This window comes from Aotus nancymaae, unplaced genomic scaffold, assembly GCF_030222135.1.
Source record: "Aotus nancymaae isolate 86718 unplaced genomic scaffold, 86718_ANA_hifiasm-v0.15.2.pri h1tg000014l, whole genome shotgun sequence".
Classification (NCBI taxonomy): Eukaryota; Metazoa; Chordata; class Mammalia; order Primates; family Aotidae; genus Aotus; species Aotus nancymaae.
In genome coordinates, this window is record NW_026988425.1 from 71,269,686 (window position 1) to 71,294,112 (window position 24,427).

At 39.4% G+C, this 24,427-nt stretch overlaps 1 protein-coding gene across 4 annotated transcripts in view; it reads right to left on the minus strand.

Moving 5' to 3' along the window:
• Window positions 1-24,427, minus strand: part of ARSB (arylsulfatase B) — a 207,448-nt gene that overhangs the window by 177,010 nt on the left and 6,011 nt on the right. For 2 of the 4 annotated variants that reach the window (XM_012462101.3, XM_021673223.2), the window contains 2 exons: window positions 13,023-13,209; window positions 8,729-8,919 (listed from right to left, as the gene is read on the minus strand). In XM_012462101.3, coding sequence (XP_012317524.2) covers window positions 8,729-8,919; window positions 13,023-13,209 — 378 coding nt within the window. Of the gene's footprint in view, window positions 1-8,728; window positions 8,920-13,022; window positions 13,210-13,285; window positions 14,826-24,427 lie in introns of those variants that run through there. The other 2 variants (XM_012462103.3, XM_012462102.3) reach the window with 2 other exon arrangements.

A 24,427-nucleotide genomic window follows, 5' to 3' on the forward strand; every position in this document is an offset into this window, starting at 1 on the left:
ATATGGCAATAAAAGAAATAAAGTACTGATATATACTACAACATAAACCTTGAAAACATTATACTAAGTGAAATGAATCAATCACAAAAGTCCTCCTATCATATAATTTCATTCATGTGAAATGTCCAGAAATATAGGCAAATCTATATAGAGAGAAAGTGGTTGCCTGGGGCTGTAGGAAATTGTGGGGGAGAGGAATGGTGAGTGATTGCGAACAGGTACAAGGATTTTTTCAGGGGGTGATGAAAATGTTTTAAACTTAGATTGTGGTCATGATTGCGTAGCTCTAAAAATTTACTACTGAATTGTATACTTTAAATGAGTGAATTTTAGGGTATGTAAATTTTGTCTCAATAAAGATATTTAAAAATATAACAAAAGACACAAGATAAAAAATGGAAACTAAAAGCCAGAGTCCCAGAATGGCCTCAATGGACCTGAACCAAACAAATAATAATATCAGTAATAGCAACCACATATTAAATGTTATCTACATACTAGACAGTATAATAATTTACATATTCTATCTCACTGAGTATGATTGAAACCACCTAATGCTATAGCAATTTTACAGATGAGTTAACTGAGGCTTAGAAAAGTTATATGTATGATTTGTCCAACTCCGCATTAATTGAAGAGCAATTTCCTATTGAAAAACCCACTATTATGATATGGTTATGTACCAATAGATGCTTTAGCTGATAATAAGTCATCTTTTAGAAGAAGTATAGTATTTTTAAAATATATTTTATGAGAAAAAAAGTGAACACCATGCCTTGTTAGTCTTTGATGTAGGACCAAACGTAAGACCAGTTTAATTCCTGAAACTAAGAAGTATGACATACTGATTCTATTGATTCTATTTTACCACTTCCATCAATTTGCAACATTTAACATTAGTGATATTCCAGGTCAGCTTCTCCTTTTTAATGAGCCTTTCTGAAGGCATTCTCTTCATAGTGCTCCTAAAGAATTCTTTAATGAGTTGAAAACCCTCAAAGAGACAACAACTAGTTCAACCCAAAGATAAACATATAATTCTGTTAAAGTATTTGAGGCATTTAAATCTCATAAATGAATGAAAATGATTAGAAACAGACTGTTGGGGGGGTGCTTGTATTTCATTCTTCACTGTTGACAAGTTGTTTTAAATTTTATATTATGCATCCTTATAATGCAGAAAGACTATTCATACATAGAACTCAAATAGACCCCTAAAAGTTTATTTATAGTTCAGGTCTTTAGAACTCAGAAATATGTTTTCCCCAAACTCAAAAAGTTAAAAATAGCTGTTAAATATCACAGTCCTTGCTTTAAAACCTATTAAACTAAGAAGGTAGGTGATGGAATGAAAATGATCCTAATGTAGAACACGTACTTCCATTATTTCCATGGGAAAACATTCCAAACTCTCACTCCAAAAGTCTGTACTATAGCCTCTGATACCATTTTAGTTCTGCCTCTGCTTCCCCTCGACACACACAACTTCTACTCCAGCTGCACGGTCATGCTGAAGCATCTATGTTCCTGTAGACCATGGTGCAGGATATCCCAACAGATGCCCTGCCTGGGGGTGATGAAGGTCCCGGCTGTGATGTCTGAAGGGAAGAATATGCAGGTGCGTCGCTGACCTGACAGTACAGTATGGGTCTGTTCTGGGTACTGGTGTCTGGGTCTTCAGCACTAGACCAAGCCAACTCCAGCCACCAGCCAAGGTCCAGATGGGGATAGGATTAAAAATTGGAAGGCTGCAATAATTTACAGTCCACATAAAGTTTTAAAAATCAGAAAATATCACATCAATCTGTTTTTATATATAAAAATTTTTTTTGAAAAATCAGAATTTCTGACAATTCTTTCTCCACACACCATCTAGTAACAAAAGGCTGGAGTATGAGAAACAGGGGCTCCATCCCCCTCAAGTGCTATCCAATTTTCTAGTTTTCCACTGTTCTACGTGAGCTGATTCATTTCTTTAGGTTAGTAGTCTGGCCCTTGCAAACATGAGATTTTGTGACTATGATCTGGATTCTTAACAGTGGGAGTGGGTAGGTGGTGCAGCTGGGAGAGAGGAGGCCTATGGCTTAAAGAGAAAATGTTCTTATCCAGGTCATTAGCAGCAACATCGCAACCCACTTGGTGAAGGAGAGCAGGACAAAGAGGGCAGGTGATTCCCAGCCAGCAATTGCTTACTAAAGGCAATGGCTGAGAAGGGGGACAGGGGAGTTCTTGAAAGGATGCCAAGGGAAAAAAAAGATTTTGGGACCATTATTAAAGGTTCCTATAAATATTCAGTATGGAAATCATTCTAGTCACCTTGTTAAAAATAATCTAAAAATCTTTCCCATAATTATTCCTTAGTAGCTAAAGACATTACCATCACTTGTATAAAAGAATATAAATTTTCAGGACCCTCTAAATTATGCCAAGGGGAAAATTAAGTCCTGGAGACTGAGTCACGTATTATGTTTGCAACTTCTGTTTCTTGGATTATAGATTAACTCTCTTCTTTATTTTTCTTGTTCTGTAAATGACTAGGACAGACCAGAGACCAGGACTTCTCTCCTTCCTATTGAAGATCTTTGTTATAGATTAACTACCTCCTTTATGGTCCTGTACCTAACTCAGAGCAGATGACCCAAAAAACACCATGACTGTTACATCTTCAGTGTGGAATGTTAAATATACCTTTCCCAAAAGAAAAACACCACCTTGACTAATCAGATCATTGTAACTATGCATTAAGCCTTATACAGAAAGAAGTTGAACTTCTGTTAAGCTCCCCTAAACTTTGTCTATGTAAGTGATATGGTTTGGCTGTGTCCCCACCCAAATCTCATCTTGAATTGTAGTTCCCATAATCCCCATGTGTCATGGGAGGGACCCAGTGGGAGTTAACTGAATTATGGGGGTGGTTGCCCCCATGCTGTTCTCATGATAGTGAGTGAATTCTCACAAGATCTGATGGTTTTATAAGGCGCTTTTCCCCCTTTGCTTGGCACTTCCCTCTCCTGCCTCCATGTGAAGACAGACATGTTTGCTTCCCCTTCTGCCACCATTTTAAGTTTCCTGAGGTCTCCCCAGCCATGTGGAACTGTGAGTCAAATCTCTTTCTTTTATAAATTACCCAGACTCAGGCACTTTTTTTTTCTTGCAAAAACCTCTCAGCTCACCAGAGGGCCAGAGGAACTCAGACAGTTCTTTATAACAGTGTGAGAATAGACTAATACAGTAAGAAATCCCAAACTTCTACACTTTGAAACACAGACTTCCATTCTTTGGAATCTGTGCTTCCCAAGAGGCCATCCTTAAACTCTGTACTTGAATAAAGTCTCTTTAAACTAGATTCTGATCCTTTTGATTATTTTAAGTTGACACTTTTGAGGGGTTAAAAATAAAAAATTACACCAGTCTATATCGGTCCAGTGGTCAGACCCTTGACTCAAACAGAAGGGACATGAATGAAAAGAGGAAGTGAAAACAGCCTCTGAGTGGTGAGGACCAGTCTGGCATGTGACTGTCACAGGCCATGCAAAGGTATGCAACCTGCTTACTGGACCTAATAACTTAGAGGTAGAGATTAAGGTAGTCCTTGAACAAAAAAGTTATCTTTTTCCCCATCTCATCAGCAGCAGTCTAGGGCTAATAAGTGTGTGGGCAGACAGCCTTACACACAACAGTATGACCGTTGGTCACCAGGAGGAGGCAGAATGATGACAGTATAGCCCATTTCAAGAGGTCAGGACTGATGCACATTTTAGATATTTCCATCCCATACTAAAGAAAATAAAGTTTCAGAACTCAGAAAATGAACTTTATTCATGAAATATTATAATTCATTCCCCAACAGTGATAAACGCCCAAGATTTCTATACTATTTTTAAATTGAAAAAAGAAAGAGAGTAGTGTTTTTAACACTATATGGTGGCCCAGTGGAAAGAATTAACGAGGGCTCCAAGGTTCTCCAATCACAATGAGGACCCTACCTGCAGCCACCAGTCCTGGGACTCTGCATGTGAACAGCTGTGGTCAATTATCCCACTCCTGCCAACCAGAGCTTGGCTCACTGTCAGCCTAAAGCCAGCAGCTGCCATTGCTGGAGCCTGATCTCTCCCCTGCTTTTTCTTAGGTCCAGAACCCTGTTCTGATCAACTGTCACAGTTGCTGCCTTTGCACCAACCCTACATGTAACAGTGTCTGATGAATGTAAAATAAAATCCTAGGTATGAAATCGTGACTAAATATCTAAGTATTACATAAAAGCAAGACATTATCATCTAAAGCTATCAGCATATTCATGTCTAAGATGTTAGGAGTTCTTTTCCCTTATTTATGCCATATGGTTGCTAAGATATACACTGTAAATATCCTCATCATGCTAAGAAATCTTATTTCAGTGAGGAAGAAAGTCTTATTTTCGTTTCTTTAGTATATTTTCCTAATTTAAAGTATAAATAAAGAAAAGCATATGATAGGTTTTGAAATTGCTTTTCTATCTTTGACTTCTAAATTAAGACCTTTTTTTTCCCAAATTGTGTCAGGGAAAAGTAAAAGTCTTCCACTAGAAATTAACATTTTCCTTAAGAAGCTACTAGTAGATCAGGTGTATAATATAACATTTGCTTCCACTCTGCAAAGTGTTTAGGCGGGGGGCTGTTTTTAAAAGAGATATTTTACGAATATGTTACTTTCAGTCTGTAGTGTCACTAGTATTGGGAATCATCCTGTTGAAAAAGAGGAAGGACATTCCCTCTTAACACATGTGAAAGTAATTAGCAGGACCTTCCTGAGTGCAGCATCAGCAACTGTGTTTCGGTTATGAACTACCTTCGAATGCTTTTTCCCCCTCAAGTATTTTTTAAAATAGGTACAATTTTAAGTTAGCCTGTGAATTTTTCGTGTGCTTTTCTTTAATGATTTTTATCTTAGAACAAGTTGCTTATGTTACAATCTATATATAGTATCTGAGAAATTAGCCCAGAATTAGATTAAACCTCAGGATAAAATCATGAAAAGTACAGCTCCCCAAACTGGTGAGTTGCATCATTTTATACCAAACTGAAAATGTAAGCATGTATTAGCTGTCTTAAACATTCTTGGGTTACAGCTTGACTCTTAATTATTTCATTCACTTATGTCTGTGATTGAAACTTTTCTTTAAGGATATTGGGAATGTTGGATACTGCTATAGAATGTTTCAGATATGATAGGAAAATGACCATTTTCTCATCTGGCAATTTCCAAACAGATATGAACAGCGGCCATGCTAATAACACTCCTTTCGTGGCTAGCAAGTTCTTAGGGCTTCCCATTGTCCTCAGTCCCCAAGCTTCTCCCCTGCACCCCAGTTAAGACAGCCCACCCACAAAGATCTATTTCACTTCAGCTGCTTCCTCTTATCTGCTTAATGTTTTTGGAACCCTGTGAGGGAATATTCTATTGTTCTTTAGTAGGAATGAATTTGTATTGTGGGCAGATTACAGTTGCTGCATGATTAAGGTAGATTGTGAACCTGTAATAGGTAGTTGGCTTCTGCTTGCCTCTCCATATTTGAAAGGAATGCTCTGAATGACTCATCCTAGAATGGCTCTCACTGCACCAGGTGTCAGTGATGGCTGCACATTAGAATCACTGGTAGGAGCCAGGGAGGAGGAATAACGAAGTACCAATGCCTGGGTCCCACTTCAGACCAATGAATCACAATATTTGGCATCAGTATTTCTTATAAGTTTCCCAGATGATTCTAATACATGGTCAGGACTGAAATCATTAAGATGAATCATGAGCTGGGACTCAGAATCTCTGGTCTTGGATATTAGCTGTGAACTAAGGAGGCTGATTAAGTGCATGAGGTCTGGATTCAGAGAGCATGAGTTTAAATTCTGATTCTGACTCTCAATAGCTCTGTGACCTTGAACAAGTTACTTAACTTCTCTAAGCCAGTTTGCTTATGTGTAAAATGGTGCCTCCCTCAAAGAATAATATTTTTTTTTTTTTTTTTTTTTAATTACAGAAGAGTTTTATTCCACTAGGTTATTGTCTTGTCCATTGATGTGGATAGAGACACACCCCATTTTTTTAGGAGATGAAAGCATGGAAATAAAAAAGCAAATTACAGGGATGAGAAGACTGCTGAATGACAGCACGGGGCGGATATATCAGCGAGTTGGCAAAGAAGGAGAGAAATTAAAAGAAGAGCCCCAGGACTTGGATTTAGTCTGGCCTCCGCGTTTGAAATCCTCTGCTGAGGCCCTGCAGAGCCTCCATCCGTCTTCACGTGGTGTGTGGAATGAGCTACCGCCCCAGAGTGGACAGTTCTCAGGGCAGTATGGCACCCGTTCTAGAACCTTCCAAAGCCAGCCCCACCCTGCTGCGAGCTCCAACGGTACAGTTGTCAACAAACATTCAGAAGGCTCTCATGGAATACATGGTTCTCTTAAGAATACCTTGTTAAGTGTTAAGCCGCATCTATAAAATGTCAAATATATAAAAGAAAGCTGAGAACTTAAGCCAATTACCTAGCAACTATTTTTCCAATTATCTGAATATTTGTTTAGATTTAGATTTAAAATCTGTGTATTTCCACATATTTCAGAGAATGTTCCCATTTCTTCATGTTCCACAGAAAGCATGGTTGCTTCAAGATACCAGCACATGAGAGTGATAGCCAAAAGTGGGACACAGCTGAGGACAGATACCTCTTTCTGTGTTTTACCTTCTGTATGTGCTTGATTATTATTATTATTTTTTTTTGAGACAGAGTTTCGCTCTTGTTACCCAGGCTGGAGTGCAATGGCGTGATCTCAGCTCACCGCAACCTCCGCCTCCTGGGTTCAGGCAATTCTCCTGCCTCAGCCTCCTGAGTAGCTGGGATTATAGGCACGTGCCACCATGCCCAGCTAATTTTTTGTATTTTTAATAGAGACGGGGTTTCACCATGTTGACCAGGATGATCTCGATCTCTTGACCTCGTGATCCACCTGCCTCGGCCTCCCAAAGTGCTGGGATTACAGGCGTGAGCCACTGCGCCCGGCCCACTTGATTATTTTTTGCTGAATGTCAGGAGTTGTATAACATTTGACAGTGTAAATATAATTTGAAGTTCAAGGTAAAGTTGTCTTCTGGAAGATTTTATCTTAGCTTGTAGAAGCCAAAGGAGGATGCCAGCAATCTGGCATTTAACTCATCCAGGGAAGATTTCCAGTACTGAGTTCAAGTAAGCAGAAACTGAAAAGGAAATCAGCAGCCACATACCAAGTTCAAACAGGTATGTAAACCAGAATCCACATGGTGATCTTCTTCTAGTTTAGATATTTGACCCTCGTCCAAATCTTATGTTTAAATTTGATCCCCAGTAGGGGCCTGTTGGGAGGTGTCTGGGTCATGGAGGTGGGTCCTTCACAAATGACTGCATGCCATCTTTGCAGTTATGAGTAAGTTCTCACTGTATTAGTTCCTGGGAGAGCTGGTTGTTAAAAAGAGTCTGGCATCTCTCTCTCTCTCTCTGCTCCAGCCATGTGATCTGTACACGCCAACTCAGCTTCACCTTCCATTATGAGTGGAAGCTTCCTGAAACCCTCACCCAGAAGCAAATGCTGGTGCTAAGCTTCTAATAGAGTCTGCAGCACCACGAGCCAAATAAACCTCTTTTCTTTATAAATTACCCAGCCTCACCTATTCCTTTACAGCAGCACAAACAGACTAAGATAGACCTGCACCAAGGACCTTCAGGCATTGTCAAAGAGGCAAAGTGCAGGAAATTAGAAGAACCAGGGAGTACTACATATTCTATAATTTGTTGTGTCAGGGTCCCACCGAAGTATTATTTTTATGGGTTATTTATAGGTGTTCTTAATGAAGCCATATTTTGAGACCAGTGTCTGACAACACAAATATTTGCTCCCATTTCAAAAGCATTTATAAGCTAAATCCAGAGAACTTAGCTTAAACTTTACCTCTTGAGTAAAGTTAACAAAATAATCATAATAATAAGATTACTGATGACATACACAATAGCTTCAGTATAGTAAATATGAAAAATAGGCTCATCAATATACCAGGTATATGGATTAGAAGACTCAATATTTTTAAGACATCCATTCTCCCCAAATTGTTCTATAGATTCAAATCCAAGCAGACACTTTTGGGGAGCTGGCAAATAGAAATTGACTAGATGATTCTAATATTAACATGGGAATGCAAAAGATCTAGAATAGCAAAATATTCTTGCTGGGAGGAAGTACAAGGTTAGAGGACCTGCCCTGATCCGAAAATTTACAGATCTTTTAAACAAAAGTTTGTCATAATAAAGCCTCATCTTATATATAAGACAATCATTTTTTAAGAGTCATTTTATTAATTACTTACAACGCATGCACATAATATACCAAAAATTTAAAACTATATTTCTATTGAAACACTTCCAACACAGTATTCTTCAAAGCATGATCTGGGGACCACTCTTAAGAATCACCTTTTAAGAGTTTCTCTAAAATGCTGATGTAAGGATTTCTCCCACACCTAATAAATCACACCCTGGAGGTAGGCTCCAGGAATCTTCATTTTTAACAAGCTTCCTAGGTTGATTCTGGGGTATTGTATAATTTGAAAAGGACTTCCTAGAATTTATTAGACTTTTCCCTAAACAACAATGGCCTTTTCCTACATTCATCTGAAAAGACATTAGCATAGTAAGATTTTGCTATCAGTAAATAGTAGCAAAACTTACCTTCTCTGGTGGATGGTTAGTTATGAGGGTTGTAGCCCTTTTGGTGAATATGTTTGTTGAATACATATTTTTATAACCTGTTGCAACTTCTTCACCATCTCGGAAATCAAGAGCACATCGTGTAACATTCAGAGCGTCAATTAACGTACAGCGCTCGTGGGAATAATAATCTTCACTACCCAGGAGATATCCTACAAGAATGGAAAAAGAAAATAGTCAGCACAGCATAAAACTTGTTAAACAAACTAATGTTTCAGCATTTAATTGCCTAATGCCATTGATTACCTGTGAGGAGGCTAATCAAATGACAAGGCTAATCAGCACCGTTTCTCAACATCTCTGTATCTGGTAGCAGGAAGCATTAAGACATTAGTTTATAAAAATTCAAATATATTCCTCATTCATGTTTAGGATATAGGCTCTATCATGTAACACTAACAGTTTTTTTTTTTTTAAATCAGAGTTGAAATTCAGTAAGGGTGATAATATCTTAATCCTTTAAAGCTATATAAAGGTAAAATAATGTATAGCTAATGTGGCTTGTTACAAGTTTTTACTCTAAAGTGATCACATAAATGAGTGCAGGATTCAAATAATGTTTGTTGTTACTGATGTTGGGAGACTGGCTTCAAGGTTATTTACAGAAGTGGTTCTAGGAGGAGTCATCTTTAGTCAGATGCTGACACCCACTGGTGAAAGATACAAACCTTTCCAAATAGAGGCTCTCTAGATGTAACAGAGCTAACAGATCAAACTAAAGTGAGCACTGAAATAGGATTTTTCTACCTACAGTGATCTCAGTTTTGCCCCAAATTTAAATGGCATCAACTGCCTATCCCACAATTTAGACTTCACATGGAAGAAAATGGGTTTTCTCAACTAATAGTTGTTTCTGCAAATGTTCCATATTTTCTGTATCTTAAAATATTATATTTCTATATTTTAAAGTATTAAAATAAGCTGTGCTACATATGATCCCACTTGTATTAAATGTCCATAACATGTAAATCTGTAGAGACAGAAAGTGGCTGCTTAGGGCTGGAGGGATTAGGGAGAAGTAGAGGGTGACTGCTAAGGGGATGGGGTTCTTTTTTGGGGTGATAAAAATGTTCTACAATTGGATTGCCATGATAGTGGCACAACCTTCTGAATTTATTAAAAATCACTGAATTGTACATTTTAATTGGCTGAATTGTATGGTATGTGATTATACTTCAATAAAGCTATTAAAAAGAAAAATGATTTGCTAGACTCTTAGCTATCTCCTGACATATACTGCTTATTAACCTTAAAATTAGGATGATAAAATTGACCTAGCTCTTTCCTCAGTCCTGAACTTTCCCTATAATGACAATTAAGAGCTTTACATCGTTTATATAATAAATCAATTCATTTTAAATTCTCCTTTCCATGACCCAATAAATTCAAGATCTTAAATACAATTAATACTTTGGTCTTAAGATAACTTTCATATGGTAATCTTTTCTTCTATGTATATAATGAAAAACGAAATACAAAGTCCTTGTTAATTAATGTGTAACACAGAAAGAAATGTATCCATAAAAATGATTTCAGCCCCTGTATGGGTGATTAGAATGTCAGAACACTGGAGGTCTATTTTAGTTTGGTCTTAAGATAACTTTTATATGACAATCTTTTCTCCTATGTATATAATGGAAAAGGAAATACAAAGTCCTTGTTAATTAATGTGTAACAGAGAAAGAAATGTATCCATAAAAATGATTTCAGCCCTTGTATGGTTGATTAGAAGGTCAGAACACTGGAGGTCTATTTTAGGTTTGAATAACTACTGAGCATTAAAGCTTGAGGAAATCACTTCAGGTTCTTTAACTGTAAGCATAAGCTGCTTTCTAATAGTTGGCAGAATATAGGATAGGTATACTTGATTAGCAAAGGCATGAACTACAAATACTTAAAAGATAATACAAACAGGAGAAATCCAGAAATAAAACTATTCACATACTTGGCAAAACTAATACCAAGCAACCATGTGACAATCACATGAAGCTTTTCATCATAACAGTGATTCACAAATTTGAATTTCAATAGTGAGCCTAAAGATGATGGCAGCCTATGCTTTGGGAGGAAAATAATGGAAAATATTTCTTGAACAACTAAATCTTCTCTGATGCTTTATTTAACAGCTGCATTGAGATATAATTTACACACCACAGAAGTCACTCATTTAAAGTGTAAAAGGCATTGGTTTCTAGTGTATTCAAAAGGTTGTGCAACTATCCCACCATCATCTGATTTTTAGCAGAACATCTGAGACATAACAGTGATAATAGCTGTGTGGTCTCATACCCTTCTTGGCTGCAAGTCTCCCTTCATATGAATGTGGGGTGTTTGTTCATCTAAGTCCAGGTTAGGCTTCTTAATTCTCATAAAAGGATATCATTTCTACCTTCTGTGCAACTGAATTTTAAAGTACCTAACATGATTTTAATAAAAAATTCAAAATATCTACAGTCTATCCTCTTGCCAGAGTATAGATATTGACCCATCTTTTAGCAAAGGCCTAATTGAAAAATTTCTAAGGATGTACAGGCTGTTTGTTCCTCTAGAATCTCCAAGATAACAAAGTGATCTCACATCCAAGTCTAATTTTTAACAGCTATTTGAGGTACTGAGAATATATCCAGGTTCATTTAAAAAAAAAAAAGCTACGATTAAGTAGTGAGGTCTGCTGGTAGATCTAGACAGGACTGGGGGCACAAACACTCTCCTGCCTGACTTCCCTGCATCTTGATTTTAACCCTGAATCAATGACGCATTACAAAGCCGTGTGCTTCAACTGCATTGTTTTGGCCCCATATAATTACTTTTACTGAATTGCACTTTGGTGCTCTGGCCCTAGCTTGAATGCAAGAGAATACCTCAAAACATCTATAACAAAACCACCACTCTATTATTAAAATGACATTTTTCAGGGTGTTGTCCACCTTACCTTCTCCCAAAGGTGAAATTTCTCTCAGGCCTAAGAACCAGAAAATGCTTTTGCTTTTCCTGAACATCTGGTTTCTATTTATCCTATAAATAATGTAACACCTACAGTATTTTCCTTTCTTTCTTTTTTCCGCTTTGGACAAAGAAATTTCAAATCTCAGACTAGACACGTTGGCTCATGCACTTCGGGAGGCTGAGGCAGGTGGATGATGAGGTCAGGAGTTCAAGACCAGCCTGACCAACACAGTGCAACCCCGTCTCTACTAAAAATACAAAAATTAGCCAGGTGTGGTGGCATGCATCCATAATCCCAGCTACTCAGGAGACTGAGGCAGGAGAATCACTTGAACCTGGAAGGCGAAGGTTGCAGTGAGCTGAGATTGTATCACTGCACTCCAGCCTGGGTGACACAGTGAGGCCATTAACCTATTCCATCTTTTTCTACTCACCCTGATTATTTAATTTTATTTAAACTTTTTATGTTTAATATGTGTTCCTTTTTGGCTATGGCAGGTTGTAAATAAATAAATAAACAGATGGGAGGTAGGTAGGTAGCTAAATAGCAAGACAGCTCACTATAAAAAGAACTTAAAAGAAAGATATATAGCTACTGGCAAGATACACAGGTTATTAATTAAGGCATAGGTTGTTACAGGTTTAAAGAGGGCATATTTTAAAAGAAACTCCAGGTTTCACATTTAGTTTCATAGGGCTATCAAGTTTATAAAATACTTATTACTATTTCTTATTATCCTTCTTACTACCAATTTTTATTTGCTCTCCTCTTTTTATTTTCTAAAATCTATCTTCCCCAACCCTGTGACTGTAAAAACAAAAACAGATTTCACAGATGGAAGGATGCTAATGGAAGAGTCTTCCCCCACCCTCTTCAGAAATAAAGAGAAAATTGTGAATACATTCCACAGGGAGAAAGAAAACACACCAAACCTTTGTGAAGAAAATAGTCTTATATATTAGGTTTTGCCTAGAATTCTAAAAAAAATCAATCCATATCCCTTTTTGGTAATAAGGGTCTCTGAGAGAACAGCAGTCTCCAACGTGGATAGTAAACTCTTCCAAGGCCCTAAAGTGGCATTTAGAACTCCAACAAAGGTGATGGGCTTGCTGTGAGCTCGTGCCCATCCAAAGCTCAGCACAGAGACCTGTGGACACAGGTAACATTAGAAAGCAGCTCCACTGCAGTGCTGACTGATTCATTCTATGTTCAAATTTCCAGTTATTTCATTTGATTGCACTTGGGTGTGTTTTATGAGATGGCTGCGGTTAACCCGAGTTGTTAAAGGAACATGTGCATTTCCATTACCAAAGTAGGTATCAAATCCTCGGCGGGTTGGAAGGCATTCTTTCCGGTACATTCCCAGGTGCCATTTTCCAACCATATGGGTAGTATAACCTGCTTCTTTTAGGAGCTGTGGCAGGAGTTTTTCATCCAGAGGAACACAGCTGGGCTGACAGGGCCAGATTATTTGGTGCTGTAAACCTGTATGGATCTTACAGAGATAGACATAAAATTATAGATTAATGACATTGAAACATTGTGAACAAGCAGATAAAATGGCTTCCTACCTTACTGACCATGTCTGTTGACTTGGATGTTTAACTCTATTCCTGTACTGGCTGGAGGATATTTCTGAAAGGCAGAATTCTCTTATTCAAATAAAATAGTGGACATAAACAGGATTTGAAAGACAAATAAAACCATTGAAACAAACAGATATTTTCAATATTTATCAAGGCACTATGTTAGAAACCATTAACTTGTCACTTCTTGCCTCAAAAAAAGTAGCAATAATATATTGTGTGAATCTATCAAGAAAGAAGTGTGTTCCAATTTGGGGCATACAAAAAGTTGCTGTTTGATTAGAAGAGGCTTCTGTAATCTTTGAAAACTTGGTGACTTTTTTTACCAGTTTTTTTTTTTTGGCTTCTTTTTTTTTTTTTTTTGAGGTGAAGTTTCACTCTTGTTGCCCAGGTTAGAGTGCAACGGCGCGATCTTGGCTCACTGCAACCTCCACCTCCCGGATCCAAGTGATTCTCCTGCCTCAGCCTCCTGAGTAGCTGGGATTACAGGCGCCTGCCACCATGCCCAGCTAATTTATTTGTATTTTTAGTAGAAACAGGGTTTCACCATGTTGGCCAGGCTGGTCTTGAACTCCTGACCTCAGGTGATCTGCTTGCCTTGGCCTCCCAAAGTGCTGGGATTACAGACGTGAGCCACCACGCCCAGCTGAGTTATTTAACAGTATAATAAAATGATTATTTGCATTTTTTATTCCACTTTATGTAAATTGTAATCTCAAGAGACAGTGTTCAAATTTTTCTTATAAAAGCAGTCATCTGACGGCTGCTTGGGAATGGCTCACACAATTATGCTTGGGGTATAAGGTCCACACAGCAACTAACCTTTAAGCAATGACCACTTGTTAACTTTTGGTGTAATATTGAATAGAATACCCACAATTATATGAAAAAGATATTAAAATAGCCCTCCCTTTTCCAACTACAGATCTGTTTGGGCCAGATTTTTCTTCAACTTTTACCAAAAATAATATATCATAACAGGTTAAATGCAGAAGCAGATACAACAACCTAGCAAACTTCTGTTAGTAGAAAAGATGTATGAAAAATATTAAACAATGGCATTTTTCTCACATAACTATTTGGTTTTGGAAAACACAGCTTTTATTCATAACTTACTTATGTTAATATTGTGGGTTTATTACTGTTTTTCATTGAATAAAAAATTTATAATTTGTTTTAACTTACGGCAAATTTTGAATGGTTACAACCCTCTTAAATCTATGCTCCTTGGGGTCCTCAATAATTTTTAAGCAAATACAAAGATCCTAAGACCAAAATGTTTGAGAACTGATGCTCTGGTGTTCAATAGTGATCATTGCCATGAGGAAAAATAAAGGAGAGGGAGACAATGACAGAAGTGGCACTTGCAATAGGGTGGCAAAAGAAAACTCTTCTGGGCCAGGCGAGGTGGCTCATCCCTGTAATCCCAACACTTTGGGAGGCTAAGACAGGAGGACTGTTTCACTCCAGGAATTCCAGACCAGCCTGGGCAACATACCACAACCTTATCTCTACTAAAAAAAAAAAAAAAAAAAAAAAATTAGCCGAGCATGGTGGCATGTGCCTGCAGTCGCAGCTACCGAGAAGACTGAGGTGGGAGGATCACTTGAGCCTGGAAGGTCGAGGCTGCAGTGAACTGTAATCACATCACTGCACTGCACTCCAGCCTGGGCAACAGGGCAAGACCCTGTCTCAAAAAAAGAAAGAAAGAAACCTTTTCTGAAGAGGAGATATTTGAGCAGTGACCAGAATAAAGTGAGGCAGTAAGACTTGCAGAAATCTGGGGTAAGAGCAATCCAGGCCTAAGAAATAAACACTTCAAAGGTCCTGAGACCTGAGCTTACCAGGCAAGTTCAAAAGACCAGCCCAGAACTCGACGTGGCCCTGTCACAGCTCTTGTGCTGGTGGGTGCCACTGTGGCCCCTGATGCAGCATGCCAGTGTATCCCTCCTTGTCTGCCCAGTCTTGCCCTTCCCTATAACTTGACACCTCCCCGCTCCTTGTCCTGGGTTAGCCAGGGAGGTGCTCTTCTTTGTACGAAGTGGGACTGTGGTCTCAAATTCAACTCTGCCCCAGGCACCAGCCTTCCCCAGCAGTGGGAGCTCTTGATTTATAGAATAAACAGGCTCTGGGGACACGGGAGGTAAAAAGTGCCAGTTCTCAACCCAGGCCATGACTGGTCCCTTCATCAGCTGAAAGGTGGAGGGCAAGAAATTTGTTGCTAACAAATGATTTTTTTAAGTGTTTGTGAGTAATTTATTTGCCTTATATTTAAAGCAGAATAGCATGAGGCTCAGAGAATTAAATCCTATCCTGGCTCTATCACTTATGAGCTTTGTAACCCTGGGCAGTAACTTCATTTGGTAACTCATTAACTTTAATAACTTCAGTAAGTTTGGAATTGCACCTACTATTGCTTTACTGTATGATCTCTTTCCACATCCTCCTAAAAGAACCATGTGGAATAATATCTTAAATGTCAAGTTAAAGTGGGTTTATCTTGAGGAAGATGACTAACTACCTTGATGTGGTGGTTTCACAGGTATATACCTATCAAAGCTTATCGAATTGTATACTTTAAGTATGTGCAGCTTATTGTACATCAATCATATCTCAATAAAGCTATTTAAAAATAAAAGCGAGTTTAACTTTTCTATTGAGATTGTTATGCCTCTCCTAGAAATAATTAGACACCTACATTGGGATTTGTGCCAGATGCCTTCTGTTTGCCTTTCAAATCCACGCTGCCTTTTCAGTTCTGCTCTCTACCCTAGAAGGCTGACCTATGAGGACCAAATCAAAGGACATTTGTTTTCTGGTTTCTGATTGGACTCAGCCAATGGGGAGCCCTGGCAGGAGTGAGAGGGAAAGAGGAGAGTGCATGGCCTTGGCCGCCAGGCTGCTTGGTCTGGCTACATGTGTCTCTCTACTGAAGGTCACTCTGGAAACAGACTTCTTTCTCTATCTGCCTCTCTCCTTCTAAGTTCTGGTAACTGCCCCTTCCTTTCTTCTCTTCTGGTCTAGGGGTAGTAAGAGCTCCACTGGATTACTACACTATCCCTAGCATTTTGCCATACACATTCACACCTTTTAAAATAATCCCTTTGTACATAAACCCTCCCTAATTTGAATGTGCCATCTCTTTTTTTTTTTTTTGAGATGGAGTTTCGTTCTTGTTGCCCAGGCTGGAGTGCAATGGCATGATCTCAGCTCGCCACAGCCTCCACTTCCCAGGTTCAAGTGATTCTCCTGCCTTGGCCTTCCAAGTAGTGGGGATTACAGGCACGCGCCACCATACTTGGATAATTTTGTATTTTTAGTAGAGACAGGGTTTCTCCACGTTGGTCAGGCTGGTCTCAAACTCCTGAGCTCAGGTGATCCGCCCACCTCAACCTCCCAAAGTCCTGGGATTAAAGGCATGAGCCACCACACCGGCCGAATGTGCCACCTCTTTCCAGCTGGGACCCTGAATAAGGATGTTATAATATCCAGGCTGGGAAAGGAAGCATTCCTCTCAGCACGTGTGCACACACACACACATACACACACCCCAAATCAAAGAAGCATTCTTTCCATGGTTAACACTGGAAGCTTACTGAAGAGAAAATTGACCCTAGGGCTCAAAAACTTCATAGCATGTAGTATGCTAATTGGCAACCAGGCAGGATTAGTAAAAATATTTTATGGAATCCAAAAGCCCCAGTGGAGATAAATGCTCTGTGAAAATTTCCTTAAATGGAAAGCTCATCCATAACATGCAGAGAATTAACTCTGATCGCTAGAAAGCACTGCCAAGAGATGCTGTGTGATTTGGTTTTCCTAAGCCGTGGGCACCAAGCCAGGTGGTCAGCTGAAGCCTGCCTCCATTATCGACAATCATATGGAGCAGGGAATGTGTTCTTTTCAGTTCCTGAGAATTTATTTGACAGAGCATTTTTATGGCATTATTGAGAAGCAGATGCCAAACCCTGGATGACATCCAAAAACATGTTTTCGGTCTGTTCAAACACTATCTGAAGGAAGGAAGCTGTAATGTGTAGAGAAGCAGTAAACAGGCAAATGCCGAGCTGGTTCAAACCCAACACTTTAACATAGAACTACAGAGCCACACCATGTTTCATGGGGCAGGAAGGCAACCAGGCACCAATAGGAATCAAAAGAAAAAAATAAGGGTGCCCTGATAAAGACAACAGAATATAAAACAACTCCATTCTAACACCCATTTGCAATATCCAAAGAAGTGTATGTGGATAGAGAAGGTTCTACATGTAATAAATGAAAGTCCAAGGGGTTACCTCCCTATCTACCATGTGTGGCTGTCTTCTCTTCAATAGACCAAATCTTCTCTCAAAAAATGACTTCTCCTAAGATTTAACTTGACCATCAAAAACTCTCTCCGCAAAAGCAAAAGTTCTGCAAATCCAGTGGAGGACCTGGCTTGTTCTAGGCTCTTTCTGTGAGATAACTGAGATATCCTTGTTTACATGTTGGTTGCACGTAACACTATTTGGTCCAGTGTGTTATTCTGTCTTCTGCACACCTAGGTGATCCTTGCAATATAGTCTCATCAGCTTAAAAGACAAAACCAATCTCTTGCTGGGGGAGAGGAAAATGACAGGTCCCGTATCAGAATCTCTTACAATTCCCCTTTCAGAGGTCCAGGCAGTCTATCAATTAGTTATCTATGTGGGAGTTCAGAGCACAATATTTCACTACACTCAAACTCTCCCAAGAGTGAAGCAAACCACTGGTGCATAGAAGGCAATAGATGATATTTCTCTCCTCACCTCAACAGTGTTGAGATAAGATCCTGCTGAACAGAAGGGAGGTTCTGTCCAGTCAGTCTGGCCTGAGCAAGATGAACTCATATCCTCATGTGCCCACATATGTGAGCAAAACCTCCTGCTGCAGTGCTTAAAAATTCACAAAAATGGGCTGCTCTACCCCTCCACCTTATACAACAGAGAGCCTAGTGGGAAGCTTCATGATCAGAATGCAATCACAGAACATGCTGGTGGCAAAGCAGGAGTTCAGAATTTCTAGTCTGTACCTCAGCCAGTACATGACAAGTTTTAACCACGGTCAAGTAGCACTTGTGCCACCTTAGATTTATTCCTGGAGATGCCCAAAGAACAAATGGATAGTGGAAAATCTGCTCCCTCCCCACTGAAGCCATCTAAAAAGCAGTCAGCTGCCCATGCTGCTGAAGCCAAGAGCTACAGACACACATTATGTGTGCTAGGGGCCTGGCTTTGCCATCTGGCCTGGCCCTTCAGGACTTGGGCTGCAGAACTGGCCCATGTCACTGACAGTTTTAAGAGTCTATTTATTTTGGTGTTGATTAGTGAAGAGTGCAAATCTCTGACTAAACCTACAAAGGGATGTTGTTTGTAAAAAAGAATAAACAAGTCAGGAAGGGTTTCAGTGCCTCCCTCTGTTTAAATTATAATTCCAAAGAAAGCCCAAATGGAAAAGGAAGGAAAATAGAAGAAAGCTGAGGGAAAGGAATCTCTCAAAAGGTGACATGATTAAGGAAACACAAACAAAAGATAATGACCAAAGAACAACAGCTTATGCTCAAAGTGATTCCTGAAATGACAAACCTCATAAATCAAGCAACCAGAAAATCTCCTAACTCAACTGGTCATATTCTACTCAGCCCCAAACTTATTTCCTTATTTCCTCATTTGCAATTTCTTGGCAGGTAAAAGATATAAAATCTGGAATTGTTTCTTTATAATAGCTGCAATGTTTGCAGAATAAGGCCTTTGCGCTCCCCTTCCCTCCTTGGAAAATGTCTCTTGGTTTTGGCTAGGCTTAGGAAGGATGCCTGGCTTTAGTAAACCCATCAAAGTCACCCCAGGGCTCTGATGTGCTTTAGTGAGGCCATCTTGCTTGTCCCTATGGAGCTAATGCATTCTTTGTTTCTCCCCCTAAATGAGCACAGGAATAAAGACACTGTTTTCTCTTAGGAGGCACCCATGGTCTCAGGGCTATATGATCCTCTGACAGCTCCCTCCTCCCGTGTCTTTGCCAGGGGGTCCTAGGAGCGCCCACCTTGAGACATGCACCCTTCACCAATCCCTGCACCCTACACACATTTCTTCCAGCTCTACGCTCCCCTTTGCCCCACTTCTGAACCTCAAAGCTCAGGGAGAGGTGAATATTGGCAGGAGTCCACTGAGAGGTCAGCAGGTGGGGAGCAGGCAGGACAGTGAGGGTGACGAGGACAAGAAGCAGGAAAGGAAGGGCATGCTCAGGCAGAGCACCTGCACCACCATGTCCTCTTCTGCCTGCAGCATGCATCTTTCCTGCTCACCTTCTTGAAGTAAACTTGAAGCAAAAGTCAATAATTACCCATGATGCTCCAGCACAGTCTCCTTCCTATATTTCCTGTCCAAGGTTCTGCCTCAGGGGTGAGTGAAAAGCCGTGAAAATGTCTTGTCCATTTATCAGTGTGATTAAGAAAAATGTGGTCTGGATCCCTTAAGAATGAAACCTTGGAGTCATCTTTCATTGCTTCTATTCTGTGCCAAGGTTTATAGAGTTCAGGTGGAGTGACCCCCTTGGTCCCCAAGGTAAGGACGTTCCCAGTTGAGGACCAGAGTTACTTAACTTTCTTCCCAGAAGAGTGTTTTCCTTTAAGACCTACCACTTTCTTACCCTTTAATCTTTTCAATTTCTTAGAAAAGAAGTAAGGGGCCTAGAAATGACACGCCAATTCTAAACAGTTTAATTAAGATGGTGAGCTCTTTCAGGAGCTATGTAAAAGTGCTTCTCACATTCAATCATTTAATTGTCCAACACTGAGTGCTTCTCTAGGCCAGAGATGAACAAGCCAATTTAATAGAGAAGTCAGACCTCAGAACCACTAACCATAATTAAAATCTGTACTAGGAATAGCAAAGGTATCATGAATATTTTGTATTGAATAAAGTCAATTTGTAAGAATATGGAAAATCAATAATATTGTCTTCTATTTGAACTAAAAGCAGTATACAAATTCTATTAGAAAAGCTGGAGAATGTTAAAATTAATATATTTAATCTTGAGGTTCAAAACAAGTGGAAATGAATATAAAATCTATTCTCTCATATGTATAACATGACTCCGTGGGATACTAAGAAACCAATAAACAGGAGCTACCTATGGGAAGGAAGGTTGGGAGACAGGTTGAAAAGATACTCATCTATATGTTTATACTTTTTACATCTTTTTTATTTGAAACTTTTGAATGTATTTTCTGGAGATGATTTTAAAAATAAGGTTACTTTTTTTTTTTTTTGAGACAGAGTCTCACTCTGTCACCTGGGCTGGAGTGCAGTGGCACTATCCTGACTCAGGGCAACCTCTGCCTCCCCAGGCTCAAAAAATCCTCCCCCACCCACCCCCACTACCCCAACATCCCAACCTCAGCCTCCTGAGTATCTGGGACTACATGTGCTTGCCACCACACCTGGTCAATTTTTTAACTTTATATAGAGATGGGGTTTCGCCCATGGTCTCAAACTCCTGGACTCCAGTGACCCACCCACCTCAGCCTCCAAATTGCTGGGATTACAAGCATGAGCCACAGCACCCAGCCAAGCTTATTTCTTTTAAAGAAGAAGAGAAAAGATATACAATTTAATTCTAACTAGAATTACATGTATCCAAAGAATGCCACATGGCACTTGACTGTATTTCCTTAAAATATACCCATTTAGAACACTGTTAGATTAGAAATGTTCTTTAGGGTATAACAGCCTGAATGTAACCTTACTATAAAAAAATCACACAAAAAAGTTCAAGTTTTAACACTTTATAACAGATGGGCAGCACTAAACCCAGGGAGACCCAGCCTCTACCCTCTAGCTCTTGGCCTGCTTCCAAAACCCTCATTCACTCAGCTACTGTATCATTCTAAGAACAAGCTCATTCCGGCCTCAAGGCCTTTGCTTCTGTTGCTCCTTCCTCCATGTTAAACTTTGCTAGAATGTGTGCATGGCTGACTCCTCTTCATTCAGGCCTCCGATCATAATACCTCCTTGAAGACACCTTCCTGAGTCACAATCACTTGACCTACTTTATTTTCTTCCTGATATTTACTGTCATGCCATTTAAATTCACCTTACTTTTCCCTCCCTCCCTTCCTTCCTTCCTCCCTTCCTTCCTTCCTTCCCTCCTTCCCTCCCTCACTTTCTTTCTTTCTTTCTTCTGAGACAGAGCCTTGCTCTGTCACCAAGGCTGGTGTGCAGTGGCACAATCTCAGCTCACTGCAACCTCCACCTCCAGGGTTCAAGCAATTCTTCTGCCTCACCCTGCTGAGTAGCTGGGATTACAGGTGCACACCACCACACCGGGCTAATTTTTGTGTTTTTAGTAGAGACGGGGTTTCACCTCGTTGGCCAGGCTGGTCTCAAAACTCCTGATCTTAGGTGATCCTCCCATCTCGGCCTCCCAAAGTGCTGGGATTACAGGTGTGAGCTACCACGCCTGGCCTGTTTGTATTTATTTCACATCCCTCTTGGTTATTCCTTCTCCTTACCTCACCCCCTTCAGATTATAAGCACCAAGAGATTCCCAGAGTACAGTGGCATAACTCATTGCTCAGTAAACATTTGTTGAATGAAACAATGAATGAATATATCACACTTAATGGTGACCGACTAAAAGCTTCCCCTCTAAGATTGGAAACAAGACAAGTATGTCCACTCATGCCACTTCTACTCAATATTGCACTGGAGATCCTATCCAGGGTAATACACAAGAAAATGAAATAAAAGGCAACTAGATTAGAAAGAAAAAAATAAAACTACTTCTACTTGCATGTAGAAGTAGTTTTAGTACTTTAGTGCTAAATAATACTTTAGTATTTTAGTACATCACGTAGATGACATGATCTTGTACTAAAAAACTCTAAAGATTACACACACACACAATTAGAACTAATAAGTTCATTGAGGTTGCAAAATGATCAATGTACATATATCAGTTGCGTTTCTATGCAAGAGCAATGAACTACTGAAAATAAAATTAAGAAAGGAAGTCCATTTATAATACCACTGAAAATAGAAAAACAGGAATAAATTTAACCAAAGAAGTACAATGCTTATACACTAAAAATTATAAAACATTGTTGAAAGAAATTAAACAAGACCTAAATAGGCTGGGTGTGGTGGCTCACATCTATAATCCCAGCACTTTGGGAGGCCAAGGCAGGTGGATCATTTGAGATCAGGAGTTCAAGACCAGCCTGGCCAACATGATGAAACCCTGTCTCTATTAAAAATATAAAAATTAGCTGGGCGTGGTGGCGTGTGCCTATAGTCCCAGCTACTCAGGAGGCTCAGGCAGGAGAATTGCTTGAACCCGGGAGGCAGAGGTTATGGTGAGCCAACACTGCACTCCAGCCTGGGCAACAGAGGAGAGCGAGACTCTGTCTCAAAAAACAAAACAAAACAAAAAAACTGTAAATAAACAGAAAGACATCTCATGTTCTTAAATTGGAAGAGTTATATTGTTAAGGTAGTAATCCTCTCCAAATGGTTCTACAGATCACTGAAATCCCTATCAAAATTCCAGTTGCCTCTTTTTTATAGAAATAGACAAGTTGATCCTAAAATTAATGTGGAAATGCAAGGGGCCCAGAATAACCAAACTATATTGAAAAAGAAGAATGAAATTGGAAGACTCACATTTTCTAATTCTGAAACTTTTGTAGTACAAAGCTACAGTTATCAAGACAGTGAGGCAGTGGCATAAGGATAGGCACAGAGATCAATGGAATAGAATTGTAAGTCATATGTTTATGGTCAATTGAGTCTTGACAAAGGTGCAAAGGGTGCAATGAGAAAAGAACAGTCTTTTCAACAAATGGCACTAAAATACTCAGACACCTACATGCATCCACATACCTCAAATCATAAATAAAAATGAACTTAAAATGGATCAAAGACCTAAATGTAAAAGCTGAAACTATAAAATACTTAAAAGAAAACATAGAGGTAAACCTTCATAATCTTGAGTTAGAAAATGGTTCCTTAGACATGGTATCAAAAACATAAGCAACCAAAGAAAAACAGATAACTTGTACATCAAAATTTGTAACTTTTGTTTGCATCAAAGGATACTATCAGGAAAGTAAAAAGTAATCCACAGAAGGAGAGAAAATATTTGCAAATAATCTATCTGATAAGGGTTTACTTAATAGTATTCAGAATACATAAATATTGAGATTCACTCGGGGTGACTGGAGAACACTTGAGCCCAGGAGTTGGAGACCAGCCTGGGGCAATATAGCAAGAACTAGACTGCACGCTGGCTGATGCTGCAGCACAATGTTTACATGAGTAAACAGTCAGAGTAAAGACAAAGGAATGTGGGGTAAACAGACTTAACCGGGGAAGCTTTTATTATCCTAATCTTCACTCTGTGACTTAATGTTCTAACGTAAGAACTGGCTGCCTTCAGCCAGTTCCATAAGTTAATGAAAACCTTTTGACCTTCCAGAAGGTTAGAGATTATATTTTACAATCTTTCCCTAATTTTTCCCTTAATATTTTGCCAGCCACCCCGAGTGAATCTCAACACATAAAGAACTCTTACAACTCGAGAACAAGAAGATAATCCAATTTTAAAATAGGCAAAGGATCTGAGTAGACACTTCTCCAAAGAAGACGCACAAATGATCAATAAGACATAAAAAGATGTTCAACATCTTTAGTCATTAGGGAAACAAAATTCAAAACTACAATTAAATACCACTTCCTACTCACTAGGATGACTTGAAGGCTATAATTAAAAAGACAGATAATGACAAGTGTTGGCAAGGATGTGGAGACACTAAAACCACATACATTGCTAGTGGAAATACAAAATGGTACAGCTGTTGTGGAAAACATTTCCAGTTCCTCAGAGTTAGACATAGAGTTGCCCCATGATACTAAGACAGTCATGTGGGAGGGAGTCCCTGGCAAAACTCCAGCTGGCCTGGGCACTGGGGTGGAGCCACAGAGGTTCGCACCTGGCCTTTCCTCTTCCTATATGGCACCTGGAATTCAAATGGGCAAGGAGGGAAGCACTGTAGCAGGGACTCTGACCTTGTGGCAGGTCCCTGTTTCCCCCTTTTTTCCTTTTCACCCCATA